Raw genomic sequence first — 19,281 nt, forward strand, 5'->3', positions numbered from 1 at the left:
TAGCTGGTTTAATTTAAGTTGATGTATACCACGTGTACAATTTCAAAGTGACTGCGTATCAAGCATCACATGCTGCCAGAGTATCAAATAACTGTGTTAGTAGCCTCCACATTTATTGTTTGCAAAGAGGTATGTTATTATGATATCTTCAACTCGAAGATATGCAAGTCTTTACAAGTGGAGCCCACAGTTTCGTTACCGACTATCAATCCAAGGGTTTGCCATCAAAATGAAGAAGCAAGTCAACCAATCCATAAGAGATGGTTCAAAGAAAGGATGAAAAAAGCATGTTTACATATCATAATATTTCATGTGTGATCATATATATACTCAGGAGAATAATTGCACAAAAGCATGGATAATTCCAAGATTCTGATTTCAAACGGGCGCTTACCTTAACCAGCCAGCAGAGGATTGAGTACATGCCCTATGAACAGCACCACTCCAGTCATATTTTCTCTGATCAGAAATGCAAACGGATGGTCCGCCACGAAGTCGATGGGCCCATCCATACGCAAACCCCTCAGCTTTATCACACCAGCGGAAGCAGCAGTGGCTTCGGTTCCTTCTTCATTTACTTCGATGAAGGATTTGTGGTAAATGCTTGAAACAAAGAGATTTTGTCCCACAGGTGAATCCACCATCTCCGTCAAATCCCCTTCACCTGTGAAAGGCAATACTAGTCCTAACTCCTTCAGAGCTCCGGAAGCTTCGAACCCAAATGAGATCTTGAACCTTGGGATCTGGAACTGGCCCACCTCGACTTCTTGGAGTGGGAGATGGCGGTCTATGAATCCAGAATCGGAGCCCATCTTTTCTACTAAGCTTCGCAGCCCATCTTTGTCATCGGGTAGAAAGAAATACATTGAGAACTGCCTCTTATCTTCGCCTTGCTTGTAAGGAAGCGTAAGGACTTTGAAACCATCATAGGAGCTGACAAACTGCTTCTTCTTGCTGGTCATGAACGGCACCTGCACAGAGCTTCCATCGAGGAGGTGGAAATCGAAGTCTTTGGTTTTTGATGCATCAAATTTGTCGTTCCAGGCTCCTTTGAAATAGAGTGCATTTGCAAGGATGAGCCTAGTCGAACCGTCGACGGATCCAGCAGGAAGCAGCTCTTTGATAAGGCCGTTGGTCTTGTTTTCAGCCCATGAGTTTACTTCATTAGCCACTTGAACAGCCTTCAAGACCACCACCAACAGCATTAGCATGGGAAACATAGTGACAAGATGAGTCTGGAAAGAACTACATGAGGAATGCCAAGTGCACTTGAGAGTGCGTTTTTTTTTTTTTGGAGTCCGATCCAAGCTGCTCACAAGATGGACCCAATGAATGGATTCCTTCTCTAAATTATTAGGTCAATCTGCTCTTCATGTGGGCCATACATATATAGAAGTAATGAACAGCTAAGAGAAATTGACCATGGTGGATCACACCTGGAGAGTGCTTTGGATCTCGCATGTAGGTGACACGCTGCCAAATGTTGGAAGTGAGCTCTGAAGATTGCAAAAGTTTTGATCATAATACAAACTATGACCTCCGTAAATTGGCCATTATCAATGATGCAAATAACAATGCCATTCCAGTGGTCAACTTCATAGAAACAGAAGTTGCACGTTTTCTAAGGGCATGAAAAGGGATATGAAGGCATGTTTGTTCACCAAGGAATGGGCCTTAGATAGGAATGATTGGCGAAACAAGATCCGTAAAGCCAACCACAGAAATGGACTGTGGTGATGAGAAGGGATAGGAAAGATTGGCAATACCAGGTTCATAGAACCAATCCCGAATGGTGTCATGGTGGTGAGATAATCATGGCCATTGAGTGGACATACTTCCATGCAGAACTTGCAATGATGTGATCATTTTTTTTTGTTAGATCTCATCCTTGGGTTTTTTCCTTCCATAAATTTATGACTTTTCATCAGGGTGAAGTTGCATTTACGTACCCTGAAACAGAGTGGTGAAACAATCCCTGAATGCATCCTAGAAAAAATTATAGTTTGATGCCAATTTGTGATGCATCAAGAGTAGTCAGAGTTTGATGTAGTTTGTAATGGAGAGAATCTTGACAAAGGAAAACTTCTCATATAACAATCTTCAATCAAGATTTCAAGGATGACTCATTGCCAAAAAGAACTTCAAAAGACATCTTTACGAAATTAACATTGAGAAACATCAAGGAGAATTTCAAGATTTGGAGAATCCATTGAGGGTGGTTGGGTAGAAAAAAAATGTTTTGCAAGAAGACTTTTGGTCATTGGTGAAGATGGAGATACTAGAAGTGAAAGCTTCCACAATCCGAGTGATGAAGGTTCAAAAATTAAAACTGCCTGATTTGGAAGATCTCTGCCGTCATAGGGTTTGTCCCCACAATGGGAGGGATTCAACTCTTTGGTAGAAATGGTTGCCGCTCTTTCACTCTCCTTCTTTAACTTTCTTCAACAGCCACAAGCTATGGGGAAAAGAAGAGAGACGTGCAGGAATTGCAGGGAGTGCACATAAGGATTTGCACAACATACGCAGGTTGTCCATCCTGACAAGTGGGACCACCCACGCTTCAGGGATCTGGACCATTATTTTGTAGTGTCCCACCATGCATGGACCATTCCCAAAAATCTCATAGTTTTGTCCACGTAACGTGGCTAGGAGGTTCCGTCATTGCCTTGTCACAGCTATTCGGCGTCAGGTTACAGGATTCATTTTCATGGTAGCTTGGCAAAAGTTTGACAAACTGGCTGCCTGCCTAACACCAGCCCTCTACCTGCCCAGTGTGGAGGCTGTCCAAGTGCAAATGCTACTGGAAGATGAAATAGCTACCAGGTGGAATTCCACCAAGGCTTTCATATGGCCGCAAAATCACCTTGATGGATGACCATAGACATCCCATTAAGGGCTTACTAAATGGACAATAAGACTAAAATTTGTCACATGATTCCTTTTATTGGTCCTCAACTAGATGGTTCTGATCATCCAATCAGTATGATTTTTGGGACAATAAGCAATCCATGATGGGCCCTTCCTATGAAATGGTTCACCATGATCAAAGGTGGGCTAAATTGGGCTGCCCAAAGAAATTTGTACAGAAATCAATAAAATAGAATTCTTATTAGATGATTGCTCCCCATAAATTCATGTTTTCTTCTTTTGATTTTCTAAGTTATTCCCAGTAAATACATGTTTGGCTTCATAAAAAAAGACTTGGTCTATCAATAAGAATCCCACCTTATTATATTGGAGTTTATGCATGAAATTCTTGCAGCAGAGACTTTCTTGCACATCAAACCGTTAAGAACTCCAGCCTACTTATATCGCAGGGTGTTTTGTTTTCTTTTGCTTCTTCTTCAACAAAATTTCATCATTACCAAATAAAATCACAATATAGAATGTATCCATGGATCAACCTTTAGGACTACAGTTGTTTTGCCTTGGTTGCAGCTCAGGATCCAGTGTGTGTTGCCAGCCACCCAGTGGGGCCCACATGCTTAGATGGTCCAACGATATCAACCGTCCATATTCCCTTTACTACCATAAATAAGCTATTGTCTGATAATCACATTTTAATAATGAATCTCGCCTTCAATTTTTAGAGTTGAATGACAGCCATTGAAAAATATCTATTCATTGTTATAAATCAATTCATCTACAGAACGCTAGATCTAGAGTGGCAATAGCGGAAAAATGAGCTCTTAGAACTGAACATGATGTAGAGTGGGTCGCAGACACTTGCATGGCAAAGATGGACCAGAGAAGGCCCGATCGGAGGCGGAAATGATGTCAAAACCTTAAAACAGTTGTATCTCGCAAACCGGAATGAGTTTTTCGACGTATCATATATGATTTTGGGGTAGGAGAAGCTACTTTAGCCAACCAACCCCACTACACTGGGTTACCCTGATGGGGACATCATGCGCACACGCGCACGTACACCACCACCCCTACGCACGTACGTACGCAGAAGGAGGACCCCACCATCGATCTGGCTCGATGACGACGTCCAGGGAGGGTCTCCTAGATAGAAGACAAGTTTTGGTTCAACAAAAGTGGGGCCGATAGTCAAGAAAAGCCCATCATGGGATCTCATGATCGTGACCCACTCGTCGGATTGATTTCTTATTTTAGGTTTTGCTTATTGTTATTATTTAGAACATCATGAACGCTTTACATTTCTTTGTTTGATTTTTATTTTAATTTACTTCATCGCCAAGTAATAGGTTGCGCACATGATACAAGTTTTGGGGTATAGGGTTTTCTTATAAATAGGCACCCCTTATAACTTTTTTTTATTCATTGAAGATTAATAAAAATTCTGCGTTTTCCTAATCCTGAGTTGTAAAGCCTAATTGGATGCGAAGCCCTCCCCTTATCGAAGAGTTAACTACCGTGGTGCGAAGCTACATCTATCCCGATTCGCCCCCATCCATCGCCATCTCTACTACTCATATTCTACCATCCATTCTTCTCATCTCACCCCATCATCTATACTTCGAATCAATTATCTATTGCAACAATTCTCCTTCCCACAGCAGAATTTCAGAATCCAGCCCTACGGGAGGGATGAAACTTCGGCGGAGCATCGCGCACAAACCGTACATCGGATCGAGCTAAGATTTGAGGGTTTTGGAGTCCATCACTAGCCGATCAAGGCCAAGGTAACATTTTTCTAAATAGTGGGCCCCACACACGTTCAACCGAGATCACACGCATGTGTGTCTGGGCCATTGTTGTTGTCCACGGGTGCGGTACTTATCTGGTTTGTCTCTCTCCTCTCTTTCACTCCTCTTTCACCCAAAATTCCTAAACCTAACCCTAAATTACTTAAATCTCCAATTTTATGCCCCTTTTCTCACCCTAGGGTTCCTTGATTTGAAATTGGGGAATCCCTTGGATTAGGGACTAATTACTATGCATGTGTGGATGATCATTTCTTATTTTTTAGTATCGTTTGGTTCATAATTTTTATTGATCCAACCCTATCAAATGTAGGCCTGGACCCGTATAGATTCTCCTTAATTGAATGTTTGGACTTTCATGTGGGATATGGAATTTGTGTAATTGCTTCTAAACTAACGTGATCTTAAGCCTGAAATCTCGCATATTATATTTAATTTTCATGTCCTGCATCAAATTTGGCATCAGAGCTTAGGGTTCTTATAGGGGAATACATTACATGTTTAGGATTAGTTTGTTTCACTTTCAGTCCATTATGCATTTGGTTCATCATATGTAGCTTTTAGGAGTCTATAGTCCCTGATATTAGTTGCTGAAATTTCTGTTAGCAGGAAGTTACCAATTTACATTGTTGTAACTTTCTGTTATTCCTTTATTTTGACAAATATATTGTTGGATTTTAGTAGCACTGCGTAGTTTCCCTCATATAGAGTCTCATAGGATCATTTAGTCCCATATAGTCGTCGTAGAAAGTCCTTAGGTGGAGTTGCAAGTTGTATGTCCAACACGTACAGGTCATGGTTTTGGCTAGCACCCTACGCTAAACATGGAACAACTGTTAGACAAGTTGTCCCAACAGATCGAGTCTTGGGTTAAGCGTTTGGAACAAGAAATATATCAATGCCTTGACCAAATAGAGGTCTCCCTCAAGACAAACTCCACATTAGGAAAGATGGCTAATCTCAGGCAGGTGGCCAGGAGGATGGACCAATAAATAGAGGTGGCCAATGAATCAGTCATAGGCGTGCACCCGTACCCTCACCCCATGAGGGACATCAAGACCATAATTTTGAGGGGTACAACATGTGCGGCCTCGTGGCTAGAGAGAGTGCACCAGAGGCTAATGTAGAGTTACCTACTGAGGCCATTCCGGTAGTGGATGAGTTTCATGATATCTTTCTTGATGATATACCGGATGAGTTTCCCTCTAAGAGGGATATAGAGCACACCAGAACATGGGACACCATAATACTTACAGCTGACTTTCCGTTTAATAGTTCTGTCGATAGGTCCACAGGTCTCAGTCCTTATGAAGTCGTTACTGGTTATAAACCCGAGAAACCTATTGATCTTGTCCCTATGTCACTGTCCTATATGCCGTTAGAGCCTGCAGAGTCTTTTGTGCATCACATTCATTCATGACATCAAGAAATCAGGCAGAAGATCACTACTAGTAATGAACATTACAAATTTTTTACAGACCAGTATAAATATTTCAAGGAATTCAATGTAAGGGACTCTGTGATAGTCCACATTAGGCCCGAGCAGTATTATCCGGGGTCCATTCGTAAGTTACACGCGTGTAGCATTGGACTTGTCAAAATTATAAAACGAAACAGTCTCAATGCGTATGCGACAAAATCTTCCACCCTCCATGGAAATTAGTTCCACATTCAATGTGGAGGATTTAATTGCATTTCAATAGGTCATTGATGCATTGTCCAGCCTTTCGCCTAACCATCCTAATTCATCAAACATTTTCTTTGATCCATGGCCCCCTCCCAACTCATTTTTACAGCCTCTACCTCCCATACCTATCCGTCCCGACCCATTTTCCTAGCTACTACGTCCCATACCTACCCCTTCCGACCCATTTTTCCAACCTCCACCTCCCATACCTACCCATCCCAACCCATTTTTTCAGCCTCTACCTCTCATACCTACTTGTCCTGACCCATCTTCACAGCTACTATGTCTCATACCTACCCTTCCCGATCCATTTTCTCAGCCTCTACCTCACATACCTACCCTTCCCACACCTAAAGAGAAAATATAGGATATTCTAGACCATCAGATGATATTCACGTCGGACGGCGGGTTTCAGAAGTACTTGGTTAAATGAAAGTCACGCCCAGCTTCAGACAGCATGTGACTCACTGAGGAGGAGCTTCAGAGACTTGATTCTGACATACTGCATTTGTTTAAGAGTTTTATTTTGCTAGTGGCGAAATCTTCGCAGCCATGGAGAATTGATGGGGACATCATACGCACATGCACACGCATACCACCACCCTACGCACGTACGTACGCAGAAGGAGGACCCCACCATCGATTTGGCTCGATGACGACATTCAGGGAGGGCCTCCTAGCTAGAAGACAAGTTTTAGTTCAAAAAAAAGTGGGTCCAATAATCAAGAAAAGCCCATCATAGGATCTCATGATCGTGAGCCACTTGTCGGATTGATTTCATATTTTAGGTTTTTTTTATTGTTATTATTTAGAACATCGTGAACGTTTTATATTTCTTTATTTGATTTTTATTTTAGTTTACTTCATCGCCAAGTAATAAGTTGCGCACATGGCGCAAGTTTTGGGATATAGGGTTTTCTTATAAATAGGCACCCCTTATAACTTTTTTCATTTATTGAAAATTAATAAAAATTCTGCGTTTTCCTACTCCCTGAGTTATAAAGCTTAATTGGGTGTGAAGCCCTCCCTTTATTGAATGGTTAACTACCATGGTGCGAAGCCACATCTATCCCGATTCGCTCCCATCCATCGCCATCTCTACTACCCATATTCTACCATCCATTCTTCTCATTTCATCCCATCATCTACACTTTGAATCAATTATCTATTGCAGCAATTCTCCTCCCCACAGCAGAATTTCAGAATCTGGCCCTACAGGAGGGATGAAACTTCGGCGGAGCACCACGCATAAACCGTGCATCGGATCGAGCTAAGATTTGGGGGTTTTGGAGTCCAACACTGGCAGATCAAGGCCAAGGTAACCTTTTTCTAAATAGTAGGCCCCACACTCATCTTACCCCATCATCTACACTTTGAATCAATCATCTATTACAGCAATTCTCCTCCCCACAACAAAATTTCAAAATCTGACCCTACAGGAGAGATGAAACTTCAGCGGAGCACCACGCATAAACTGTACATCGGATCGAGGTAAGATTTGGGGGTTTTGGAGTCCATCACTGGCCGATCAAGGCCAAGGTAACCTTTTTCTAAATAGTGGGCCCCACACACGTGCGGCCGAGATCACACGCATGTGCGTCTGAGCCATTGCTATTGTCCATGCGTGCGGTACTTATCTGGTTCGTCTCTCTCTTCTCTTTCACTCTGCTTTCACCCAAAATTCCTAAACCTAACCCTAAATTACTCAAATCTCCAATTTTATGCCCCTTTTCTCACCTTAGGGTTCCTTGATTTGAAATTGGGGAATCCTTTGGATTAGAGACTGATTACTATGCATGTGTGGATGATCATTTCTTATTTTTTAGTATCGTTTGGTTCATTATTTTTATTGATCCAGCCTATCATGTGTAGGCCTAGACCCGTATAGATTCCCCTTATTTGAATGTTTGGACTTTCATGTGGGATATGGAATTTGTGTAATTGTTTCCGAACTAACATGATCTTAAGCCTGAAATCTTGCATATTATATTTAATTTTCATGTCCTGCATCATGCTCACATCGGATTTGCGAGATCCCATCAGATTGACGGTCAAAAGTGCCTTTTAATTTCGTTTTTACTATGTGCCCAACATCAAAAAGGGCTTAGAAAAGTTAGGAGAACAACGTGGTTAGGCTAAATTGGACACTTACTATTTTTGGCCGAAAACCATAAAGTCTAGTAGGAATAGTGACCATCTATAAATAATAAGTTTACTATTTATAGTAAGTCATCTTTTTAGGGAGTTTGAGTCTAAAACTCGGTCCTAGGTTTGAGCTTATTATTTAAAGGATTGTAAATTCGTTTTTTTTTTTTTTTTAAAACTATCATCAATCAATTTATTTCACATTTATTAGAAATTATTTCTATTTTTATCCCCTAGTGTCCAAGATTAGGTAATTCTAATAATCTCATTAAGGAGATAGATGGCAAATGTGGGATCCATGTTAGGCAGTAACAGCATGTCTAGTGGGCCAGTGTCGGGCCTATTGTCAGGCCCGTAGATAAGCCCTTAGCCTGATTTAGGCCTAACAATACAAATGAACAAGGGCCAGAGATAAAGGGACCAAACCCATGTCCATTTGTGGTGGGCCACACCTAGACCTAAAATTTTGGGCTCAGTAAATACAATGCCAACTCGGGCACATGGATTGACGACTTGGATGAGTCACAACTCGACTCAAGACAATGTATTTAAGACTTGGCGACTCAGACCGACTTCTCCAGATGCTGGACCCAAGTCGAACCAAGACTCAGCCAAGTCAGGGTGACTCAGCCTCCATTCTAAATCCCGACTCTAGGTGTTAAACCGGATTGGACTCCACCGGGTTTGAGTCGACTCGGACGATTCCCATCCGAGTTGGACTAGTCGCTGATCCTTGCTTGAGACTGGACGAGGCGGACTGAGTCGCCGAGTCCTAAATCCATTGCCATGCCAGCAACAACTGAATTTCAGGTCTAATTAGTGATTGGATCATATCTCTGAATTTAATACAATTTAAGGGCTATAATACCAAAAAATCCCCCAAAATCACGCAATGAAATGAAATTACACAGAAAAAAATCTCACCTGGGCTTGAAAATCTACTTGCTGGGCATCTGCTCTGTAACCCTTCTCGACGGTATCTTTGAACGAAGGCTTCAGAGACAGAGATTTCTCGACCCAAACGCCGTTCACGAAAGACAGCTGTGGCCCACCACTGTGGGCCCCGTCGGCGAAGATGAGGGAGATGAGCTGGGAGGATAGGGTGTTGAGGTCATCCTTGCTTTCCGATCTCAGGAACGAGACCATCTGATCCAGGGTCTGGCCCTTAGACCCTGCAGCGATCAGGCTCAGGACGACATGGATCGACGACGGGGAGAAGACGAGGTTTGAACCGTTGGATTGCTTGGACAGGATGTGTTTCGCCAGCTGAAGAGAGAAGTCGGTCTGATTGCAGATAGATTTCCGAAGATCCATTTTTCCACGTTTGCGTCGGGATTCGTGCAGCGAAGGTTGAAGAGGCAGCAGAGAGGAAAGAGCATACGCTGTTATGAAAGTGAATCGGATGCGGTGGACCGACAGAAACGAGAAAGAGAAAAGCTTCGTTACTCTGGCGTATGGATGATACGCGGGCACTCAGAACTAACTTAGAAATTGGAATCTGGTGTTCCCAATTTAGATGTATCGCGAACCAAAACTACATAAATTTGGTTACCTGACCGTCCAATTGGTGGACATTTACTGAATGGTTAAAATATAAAATATCCAACGGTCCTGTTTCAACAAACAAGTATCGAGGTTTAAGACAGTCGAAATGTCCAATCAATATGATTTTGGGCCTGTGACTTAATTATAAGAGCTTTCACAAGTTAGTCGGTTTAAGTTAAGTTAATATATGCCACGTGTACAATTTCTGAGTGCCTTTGCATCGAACATCATACACTACCCGAGTATCAATGGGGGGGATGAAAACGCTAGTGTAACTCCCCGCTAACTGAGTGCCACGTGGGGATTTATTGAAAAATACTCTAATGTCGGTTTTACGGCTAACAAATGAGCTAAGTACCTTTCACACGGAGGTCGATCGGATTGGGGTCCACTTTGGTGGGTGGGATCCCTGACCGTGGGGCCACAGTAATGTATGCGCCTTATATCGACGCCGTCCATCTGTTTTGAAAAGTTATCTTAGGGCATGATTCTAAAAGTAAAGCAGATCCAAATATCAAGTGGGACTATAATATTGGAAATAGTGGTAATTGATTATTAAAAACTTCCTCTTAGGTGACAAAAGTTTTGGATTAAGTTGATGTTTGTATGGTCTTTCGATTTCAGCTCTTTGTGTCCTTATTTAAAGATTGGATGGAAAATAAATATTATGACGACACTCTTGAAGTTTTTAAGGGTGGGAATTCAATTATGATGGTTTCCTGTGGTATGGCTCACTTAAGATATGGATCTACTTCATTTTTAGGATTATATTCCAAAAATGAGAAGACAAAATAGATGATCAGTAAGGATGTAAGGAACATACATCATGGTATGCCCCACACTTAGGAATTCACCTACTTGAGTGGATCCAGAGACAACCGCGGCAACATTGGATCACTATCCTCAACGGTGGTGTGGTGATGTGGTGAGATTGGTTGGTGGGAGGGCTCCACCAATCGAAGCTCACCATGCTATCACATGATGTAGAGTGAGTTGTGGACAAGATGGATTAGAAAAGGCCCGATTGGAAGTGAAGGTAATATAGGCCGTCCGAGCTTAAAAAATGGACATATCTTGTAAATCGGAATGAGGGATGTACCATATATGGTTTTGGGATAGGACGGGCTAGTTTAGCCACGTACCGGGTTCCTCATGTTGAATTAGCAAAATACATTGACAATCAAATTCCTATTTTAATTTTTTTTTTTTTTTTTTTTAATATTATTTATAGCATATTTTAGTTTCAGTATAACTCTTCTTCCATTGTGCTTCAGGAGCTGTGCCCAACATGAAAAGCACTTGGAATGGTTAAGTAAACATCATGGTTAAGCCAAATAGGATACTCACTAATTTTAATAAACCATGCACAATAGCAGGAGCAACGACCATCTATAAATAGCAAATAAAAAGTCACGATTTTTGAGAGTTTTAGTTGTAGTTTAATTCCGAAACTTCTTTCCATGGCTTAGTATCCATATTTAAAGGGGTGTAAACTTATTTATTTATTCACCAGTGAATTTTTGAATTTTCTTAATGTTATTTTTATTCTTATTTTCCCTCCTAGATTTGAAGTATATTTGTGAGGAGTCCAAACAAGATCCATGATTTCGGAGTAGTTATCCTCTGAGAAAGACAGGGCTCGATCTCATCATGTTCATCCCTGCATTACCACATCACCGCACCAGTGAAGGCCCCAACACGTAATGTGTAACACATCTCTTTGTTGTGGCTGCTGCTCGGCGAAGGTCACGCCCTACATATCTCAACAGTCGGGGGTTAATGGGCTGGGCCCAGGCCTGCAAAATTCATAATTTTGAATAGGGCCAGCCTCATGGCCCGGCCTAAAACAGTTCAAAACGGGGCAAGACCAACTCCGGCCCAGGCTTCGCCCGTTGACGGCCCTACTAAACAGGCACGGTTCAGGTTATCCTGAGTTTTGTGGACCCGAATAGGATACCACCCCTACATGTCCCATCTGAGCACGGCATATTATAATGTATGAGTTTAATCCATACCGTCCATCCATTTGCATAATCCTAAAAAGTAGGTAAATCTGGACTACACCAAAGCAAGTATCAGGGCCCACTATGATGTTTATTTGCCATCCAACCTGTTCATAAGTTCACATAGACCCGATGAAGTGAAAAAACAAATATCAGCTTGATCCAAGACTTCTGTGGGCCCAGGAAGTTTCAATGGTAGGCATTCATTCACCACAGTGTGATCCACTTGAGCCTTGCATCTGGTTCATTTTTGTTCTTATGTCATTAAATGATATGGAAAAATGGATGGACGGTGTGGATAAAATCCATACATCACGGGCCTGTGCGAGCTCGGGACAACCAAGAGGTCTGACTGTGTAGTCCGCGGACTACTATGCCATCACGGGCGTACGGATGATCGGAACCTTTGAAGGTGTAGGTACCCACCTGAAACCGCAAGGAGTAGGTACAGACAGTGGGACCCACATGATGTAGTATCAGATCGGTCCATTTTTTTTTATAACAGGAATCTAGACAGTGATCAGGCCTGACTGACGAGTGGCTTGGATTTGTATATAGTACAATGTGGGGGGTCATAATCTAGTATGGGTCACGCTTTCTAATCCACGCCTTTAAGATAATCACCGCCATCGACAGAAAGTGATCCCAAGGATAGCAGGATTTGTCACAACTCCAAAGTACGGGCCAAAAACAAGAACGGTCCTGATTGGCACATACACGTGTACTATTGACTATTGAGAGGATCCATGGCCTCTACATGATCATTTCGCACGAAGGGAGTGTACGTGCTGGCATGAAGTGGGAGAAGGGCTTTGGGTCAAATGTGGCAAATATACCACCATGGCAAACAAATGCGAGATCCAGAACACTCATCAAGTGCAGGCTATCCATGAACATGCCATGGAGAGTGTCTTTCAACCGTCAATTCCTTTTCTACATGCGTGCCTACATAAAAAGCAATCCATCCTAAGCCGCATCCTCAGTGGGCCAAGCCAGCCTAATTCATTAGTCTAAGTGGGCCAAAGGGAACATGGAAGACATTGAGGAGGGTGACGGGTCACCGTTGAAACTTCCACGAGGAAAGTGAGAACCATCCCATCCAATGTATTCATCACGTGAGTCCCACTGAGATAAAGGGTCTACCACCGGAAGCGGATTGGCTGGTGTAGATACGTGTCGTGCGAAGACGAGCGCCGTCGCTTCTTGAGCTCGGAGTTCCTGTGAAGTGGTTGCTATGAAGGTTCAAAAGCAACAGTTGGGTTGTGTTGAAGTCCCTTGAGAAAATCTCCCCTTTTAAGCGGTTGTTCGACAGGCTTAAAATTTTCAATGAGGTGTTGTTTCTGGTTAGGGTGTATGGTATTTCTACTGATAAGTAGTTGTTGGATAGATCCAGTGTTTCTAACTTTGTTAATTAATCCCCTCATCCATGATGGGATGTTGGATTGCAAAGCATTCATAAACACGTTCAAGTAGCGAAAATTAGGTAGAAGTGTTCCGATTGATGTTTGCCGGAAGTGGGCCATGCACCTTATTGATATCTAGTTCCATAACCTTTGATGTATTGTCCATGGAAGATTGAGGAAATGGACCATCTAACATGTTGCCTCTCAATGATAAGGAAATGGGAAATGTAGCATTCTACAATAGCCAAGGGGGAATGGCTCCTTCAAGGGAGCTTCGGCCTGACTAGAAGAAAGGAACTCCCAGATATGTGAGTGGAGTGACCGCTCTGCTGAATCCCAGGATGGAATCACTGGTCTAACGCGAGTTTCCGAAAGCCCCACCAATGGTTTGAAGAAGCTCTTGTTCAGATTAATCCTTTGGCCTGAAACCATTTCGTAGTTCTTGAGGAATTTGATAATCTTCCTTAAGGAATTCCAGCTTCCATTTGCAAAGAGAATCGTATTGTTTATAAAGAGGATATGAGAAACCATCGGGCAGCTTGAATGTGTCTTAAAGGGCTGACAAAAGCCTCTCACCATAAGTTGGTTGAAACCACGACTAAGGACTTCGGCTGCTAGAATGAAAAGACTTGGTGAAATTGGGTCGCCTTGGCGAAGTCCCCTAGTTGATTTGAAGAAACCATATGCTTCTCCATTGACGAGAACCGACAACCATGAATTAGACCAACATTTTTTCACCATGGTGATCCATTTCTCATTGAAGCCAAACTTTGCAAGAACCTCTTTTAGGAAAGTCCAATTAAGCCTATTGCAGGCTTTCTCCATGTCCAGTTTCAGCAGACTGATGCCACCTCTAACTTTTTTGTTGATGTCTTGAAAGATTTCCTGCACAAGGGCGCAACTTTCTGCAATGGACCTACCCTGCACAAAAGCACCTTGTTCGATGGAGACTATTTTGAGAAGGATGTTTCCCAATCTAATAGCAATAATCTTACAAAAATTTTTATAGATGCAGTTACACAAGATGATAGGTCTAAAATCAGAAAAAGTTGTAGGGCAGGGGATATAAGAGTCGATGTAAGAGCCCTGGGGAGGTTTCCTCTGCTGAAGAAAAATTGAGTTGCCATGCATAAGAAGGTCTTGGCCCACCGTATCCCAATACTCTTGGAAGAATGCTCTTGAGAAACCGTTAGGACCTATCGCTCCATCAGGCAGGAGGGCTTTAATAGCCGTGTGGAATTCTTCCAAAGATGGTTCGAGAAGGAGGTGCCGATTATCCTCCATAGATACATATGGCAAAATAGTGTCCATGAGAACTCTCAGCCGAGTTTCTGGATCACCTTGCAAGAGTTGTTGAAAATTTTTTGTGGTAGCGCTCTTGATATCAATGTTTTTAGATAACACCAAATCCCCCTCCAACTTGATTTCCTGGATTTTTGATCTCTTGGCTTTACCTGAAGCGGTGGCGTGGAAGTATTTAGTATTCTAGTCTCCCTCCTGCAACCAGTGGAATCTCGACTTCTGCTTCTAGAAAGTTTCCTTGCATAGTTCTAGCTAGGACAATTTGTCTCTAGCTCATTGTACTGAATGATGGAGGTTTGGATCTGACGAGTATTGTGCATCGCTCTCAGCTATGCAAAGGTCCGCTTCAACGATCTTCAGGTTCAGAAAGATGTTCCAAAAAACATCCTTGTTCCAACCCCTTAAAGCAGTTTTAACATTCTTGTGCTTATTGAGCAGCACGTGGATCCCCTATAATATTAGAGACTTAAGCCTTCCAGATGAGATCTTGGAAGCCTTTGTGCAGGCTCCACATGTGTTGAAATCTGAAAGGTTTAGGAATTGAAGCTTGGGGCGGAGGAAATACTAGAAGCAGAGGGGCATAATTCAAATTTAACCTTGGTAGGTGCTTGACTTGGAAAGAAGGGAAAGCTTGCAGCTAGCGGTTGTTGCAGCAAACTCTATCCAATCTATCCCATACATAGGGTTCACCCATCTGACTGTTGCACCACGTAAATCTGTTAACTGAGAAGAGGGCATCGAACAGGCCTACATTGTTTAACTCATCAGCGAATTCAGACATGCTTCGCACATCGAATGAGGTTATCCCTAACATTTTCGACTGGGAAAAAACTGCATTGAAGTCCTCGCAAAGAGCCCATGGAGACACACACCCCACCCCCAATTGGGGGCCATCTCTCCCACGGCTGTCTTCTCAACATTATGGAGCACTTGGCATAAACAAAGGAGGTTATCGTTTTATTTAGGGCACCTTGGAACCCCACTACAATGGTCAACATTTGATTGGAGGCAGCGAGCACCTTTATGGATAGAAAAGATGCAGAAAAAAAATAATAATCCATACCTTACCTTTATGGTCGGCGTTAGAACATGATGAATGGTATCCCAATTTTAGTCCAGTGTGAACCTGTTTCTTGTCCCGAAGCATTGACTCAAGAATAGCTATGATGGCTAGATGGAACTGCCTGATTAGCGTTTTAATAGTTTGAATTGTAGAAGCATTTCCCACCCTGAGCGCGTTCCAAATAAGAATGTTATCCATGGGAGCATTGAGTTGCCATCTCGCCCCAATGCTTTAGTCTTCTAACCCTCCCATACTAGTTTGCATCGACCCTCCACTAGATACCACTCTGTTGTGGTCCTAATCTTGCAAAAGGATTTCAAAACATCTCTTGCTGTTGTAGCTATGTTCCTTCTCTTGAATTTCCTTGGGGTTGACCTCATGAGCAATAGAGCGTTCCGGCAAGGGAGGTAGGTTGTCCTCTGTCTGAATCAATTCTAGCATTGATTCCCTGATAGGGGTAGCAGGCCTATCAAGAGAGGGGGTGGATGCAGGCTGTTCTGCTATTGGAGTGGAAGGGAGCTGGGAGCGACTTTCTCATTAGGGAATAAATAGAGCAGTGCTCTACTGAATAAGGTTGGAGTTCGTTGTCCTGATGTCTGTATGGGAGCCCAGTTGTGGCAGGGCAGGGGAGAATCTGTGAGTTGTGGTTAGGGATTCTTCTAGAAAAGGGCTAGTATGAATTCGGGTTGAAGGGGCATGTTTGAAATATGGAGAAAGGTCTACAACCAATTGCCCCTCACCAAAGAACTCTCTTCTATTCTTAATTGCATACATATAGGGATTCCATGCCTCTATCTGAACGTCCTTCGGATCTTCCTCAAAGTTTTTCCCTATTTTGAGTGGGTCGTGAACCTCTGAGAGGACTTTCGGGGCGACCTAGGTGAGTTAAGGAGGGCAATCTTAGGTTGCTGGAACGTTGAGCTCGATTGTCTGAGGGTAGCGTCTTCTGGGTCAGGAATTTGCTTCGGTTGAGGATCAATTGGAACAAGTGGGGTAGAGTTTGACAACTGTTCCCGAATAGAGGATAGAGGGTGAATAACTTTGACAGCTAAGAGGTTGGAAGGAGCAGGAGCAATTTCACAAACTCCTTCGAGCTTTCTAAGTAGAAATGTATGTGCTGCTCCTGGGTAAGTGTATTGGAGAGAACACGCTGGGGTGAAATCGGGCGTAAAGGAGAGGGGAGGCCCGAGGTTCTCACCGTAGGATTGGGGGGATCAGGGTGATAAAAGGCTTATTCAACCCTTGTGAATTCCTTGTCCCTCTTCTGCACGCCTAAGTGCATCACGTCTGCATTAATGAGCGAGTTTGCAACTTCAATTGTCGGCCACACTGGAAAGGTTCTCCCTACCACCTCCAGACTCCTTACCCTTTGGGTATTCGTTCCGGGCTGGATGACGACTCTGACCCTAGCTGCGACTTGGACTAGACCAAGTAACGAACATCTGTCGACCTCCACTACCTTACCGAATGTGCCCCCCCCCAAAAAAAAAAAAAAAAGAAAGATTCCATCCGAGATGCCATACAAGCGAATCTATATATACTCTCTCGCCACCAGAGACGTACTTCGGTGACCATGCTTCAACCTTTGCAAGACTCATCTTATTATGGAGTGAAGAGTCTGAGAAGAAATAAATAAGTTCCATCCTAGTCTTAAATACTATGAGGAATTAGTCTTGGCCAATGCGCGAGATGTCAATTGCCGACGAAACATACCTGGAGAGGTTGATTCCCTAAATCAGTTGGATTAGGGGCATGTCTATGTTCTCGGCACAGCCCACCAGGGCCAATACAGACATTTAACCAACATTGTACTTACAATGTGGGCGTCAAACCATCATTGCTCCCAAGGCATAGCTCGCTATAAAGGTCAACACATAAACCATGGTGGAATCATACTACAATGGGCCTTATATACGTCTTATTAGGCCTCGACCCATGGGCCTCCAATACATCAAATGGGCCTCATAACATGGGTCTCATATATGTCAAAGTGGGCCTCAACAACGGGCCACAAATACATCAAGATGGGCCTAGTACATGAGCCTCATATATATCAAAGTGGGCCTCAACATCGGGCCACAAATACATCAAGATGGGCCTAGTCACATGGGCCAAAACTATAGGCTAAATCAACCGGGCCAGGTCAAATGGGCCGAGTTGAATGGGCTGGATCAAATGGGTCGACTCGAGTGGGCCGAATCAATCATCCATCTATAGAGATCATTATAGAGCATTAAAAAAAATGAATCATATCCAAAGATCATATGGACCATACTACGACTAACAATGGTGATAATAATTTTCCACTATCAAATTCCAGTAGACCCACCATAACATTTAATTTTCATCCAGACTATTCCCATGGTCACAAGGACCTAGGGAGAAACAAATATCATATTGGTCCAAAGCTTTTGTAACCCAAAAGGGGTTTCAATGGTAGGCATTCAATCCACTGTTTCCTGTAGTGTGGTCCACCTGACAATTGGACCTGTCTTATTTTTAGTCTCAAGTCTTAAAATTATCTTCAAAATGGTTGGACAGTTGGGATGCAACACATGCATCATGGTGGGTCCCACCGTCCAGTGATGTGGACGGTGTGGATAAAACACATATATCATTGGGTCCCTCGTGGGGTCCACCATAATGTTTATTTTCCACCTAGCCTGTTGACAAGCTCACACAGACATGGGGCCCACCGAAATGTTTATTTTCCACCCAACCTGCTGATAAGGTCACGTGGACCTGGGGCCCACTGTAATGTTTATTTTCCACCCAACCTGCTAATAAGGTCACGTGGACCTGGGGCCCACCGTAATGTTTATTTTCCACCCAAACTGTTGATAAGGTCACACAGACCTGAAGAAGAGGAAAAACAAATTTCATATGATCCAAAACTTCTGACCCAAAAAGGGTTTTAATGGCAGACGTTCAATCCACTTTTTCCTGTGACGTGGGCCACCTGGATCACGTACACGGCTGATTTTTGGGTGGCCCACCGAATGCACGGTGATGATGTTCAACTCACATCATGGTGGGGCCTGAGGTGGGGCCTACTGACCTTGGCTGTTTCACGTCCAACGCAGCAGGCCTGCTACGCGTCAGTTAGTGGCAGCGCCTGCTGCCTCTCATTATTTTTTTTGGGTTTTTCTAAGGATTTTCACAAGTGAGGCCTGCATCAATAAAATCCACTCCGTCCACTCGCTCCTACGGCTCAAGATAAGCCAAACGAGTCTAATATCCGAGGTATTTTGGTGTATAGGATCATCAGGTGGATTTTTAACGGTAAAGACCACCATTTTCCAAGATACAGCCCACTAGATACTCGGATTAACTTCATTTTTCGGCTCAACGCCTAAAATGATCTAGAGAATGAAATGGATGACTAAGATTAAATATATACATCAAGGTGGGGCCTGCATGAACAGTCCACACTTCACTGCTACCCACAACCCACGTCAGT

At 43.1% G+C, this 19,281-nt stretch overlaps 1 protein-coding gene across 1 annotated transcript; it reads right to left on the reverse strand.

Annotated features, from left to right (window-relative positions):
- Window positions 1-230: 230 nt before the first annotated feature.
- On the reverse strand, window positions 231-9,987 carry LOC131228584 (serpin-ZX). The gene is made up of 2 exons (XM_058224340.1): window positions 9,430-9,987; window positions 231-1,181 (listed from the first exon to the last, which is right to left on the reverse strand). Exons 1-2 carry the CDS (start codon window positions 9,817-9,819, stop codon window positions 396-398), a joined length of 1,176 nt encoding a protein of 391 aa, XP_058080323.1. The 5' UTR covers window positions 9,820-9,987; the 3' UTR covers window positions 231-395.
- Window positions 9,988-19,281: the final 9,294 nt, after the last annotated feature.

Source organism: Magnolia sinica, chromosome 16, assembly GCF_029962835.1.
Source record: "Magnolia sinica isolate HGM2019 chromosome 16, MsV1, whole genome shotgun sequence".
NCBI classification, from domain to species: Eukaryota; Viridiplantae; Streptophyta; class Magnoliopsida; order Magnoliales; family Magnoliaceae; genus Magnolia; species Magnolia sinica.

Excerpts from the sequence above, each read along its gene's own strand:
- LOC131228584 (XM_058224340.1), bottom strand. The coding sequence starts at position 9,819 with ATGGATCTTCGGAAATCTATCTGCAATCAGACCGACTTCTCTCTTCAG. Across the intron at positions 1,182-9,429 it reads AAGTAGATTTTCAAGCCCAG|GCTGTTCAAGTGGCTAATGA; the intron begins GTGAGATTTTTT and ends GTGGTCTTGAAG.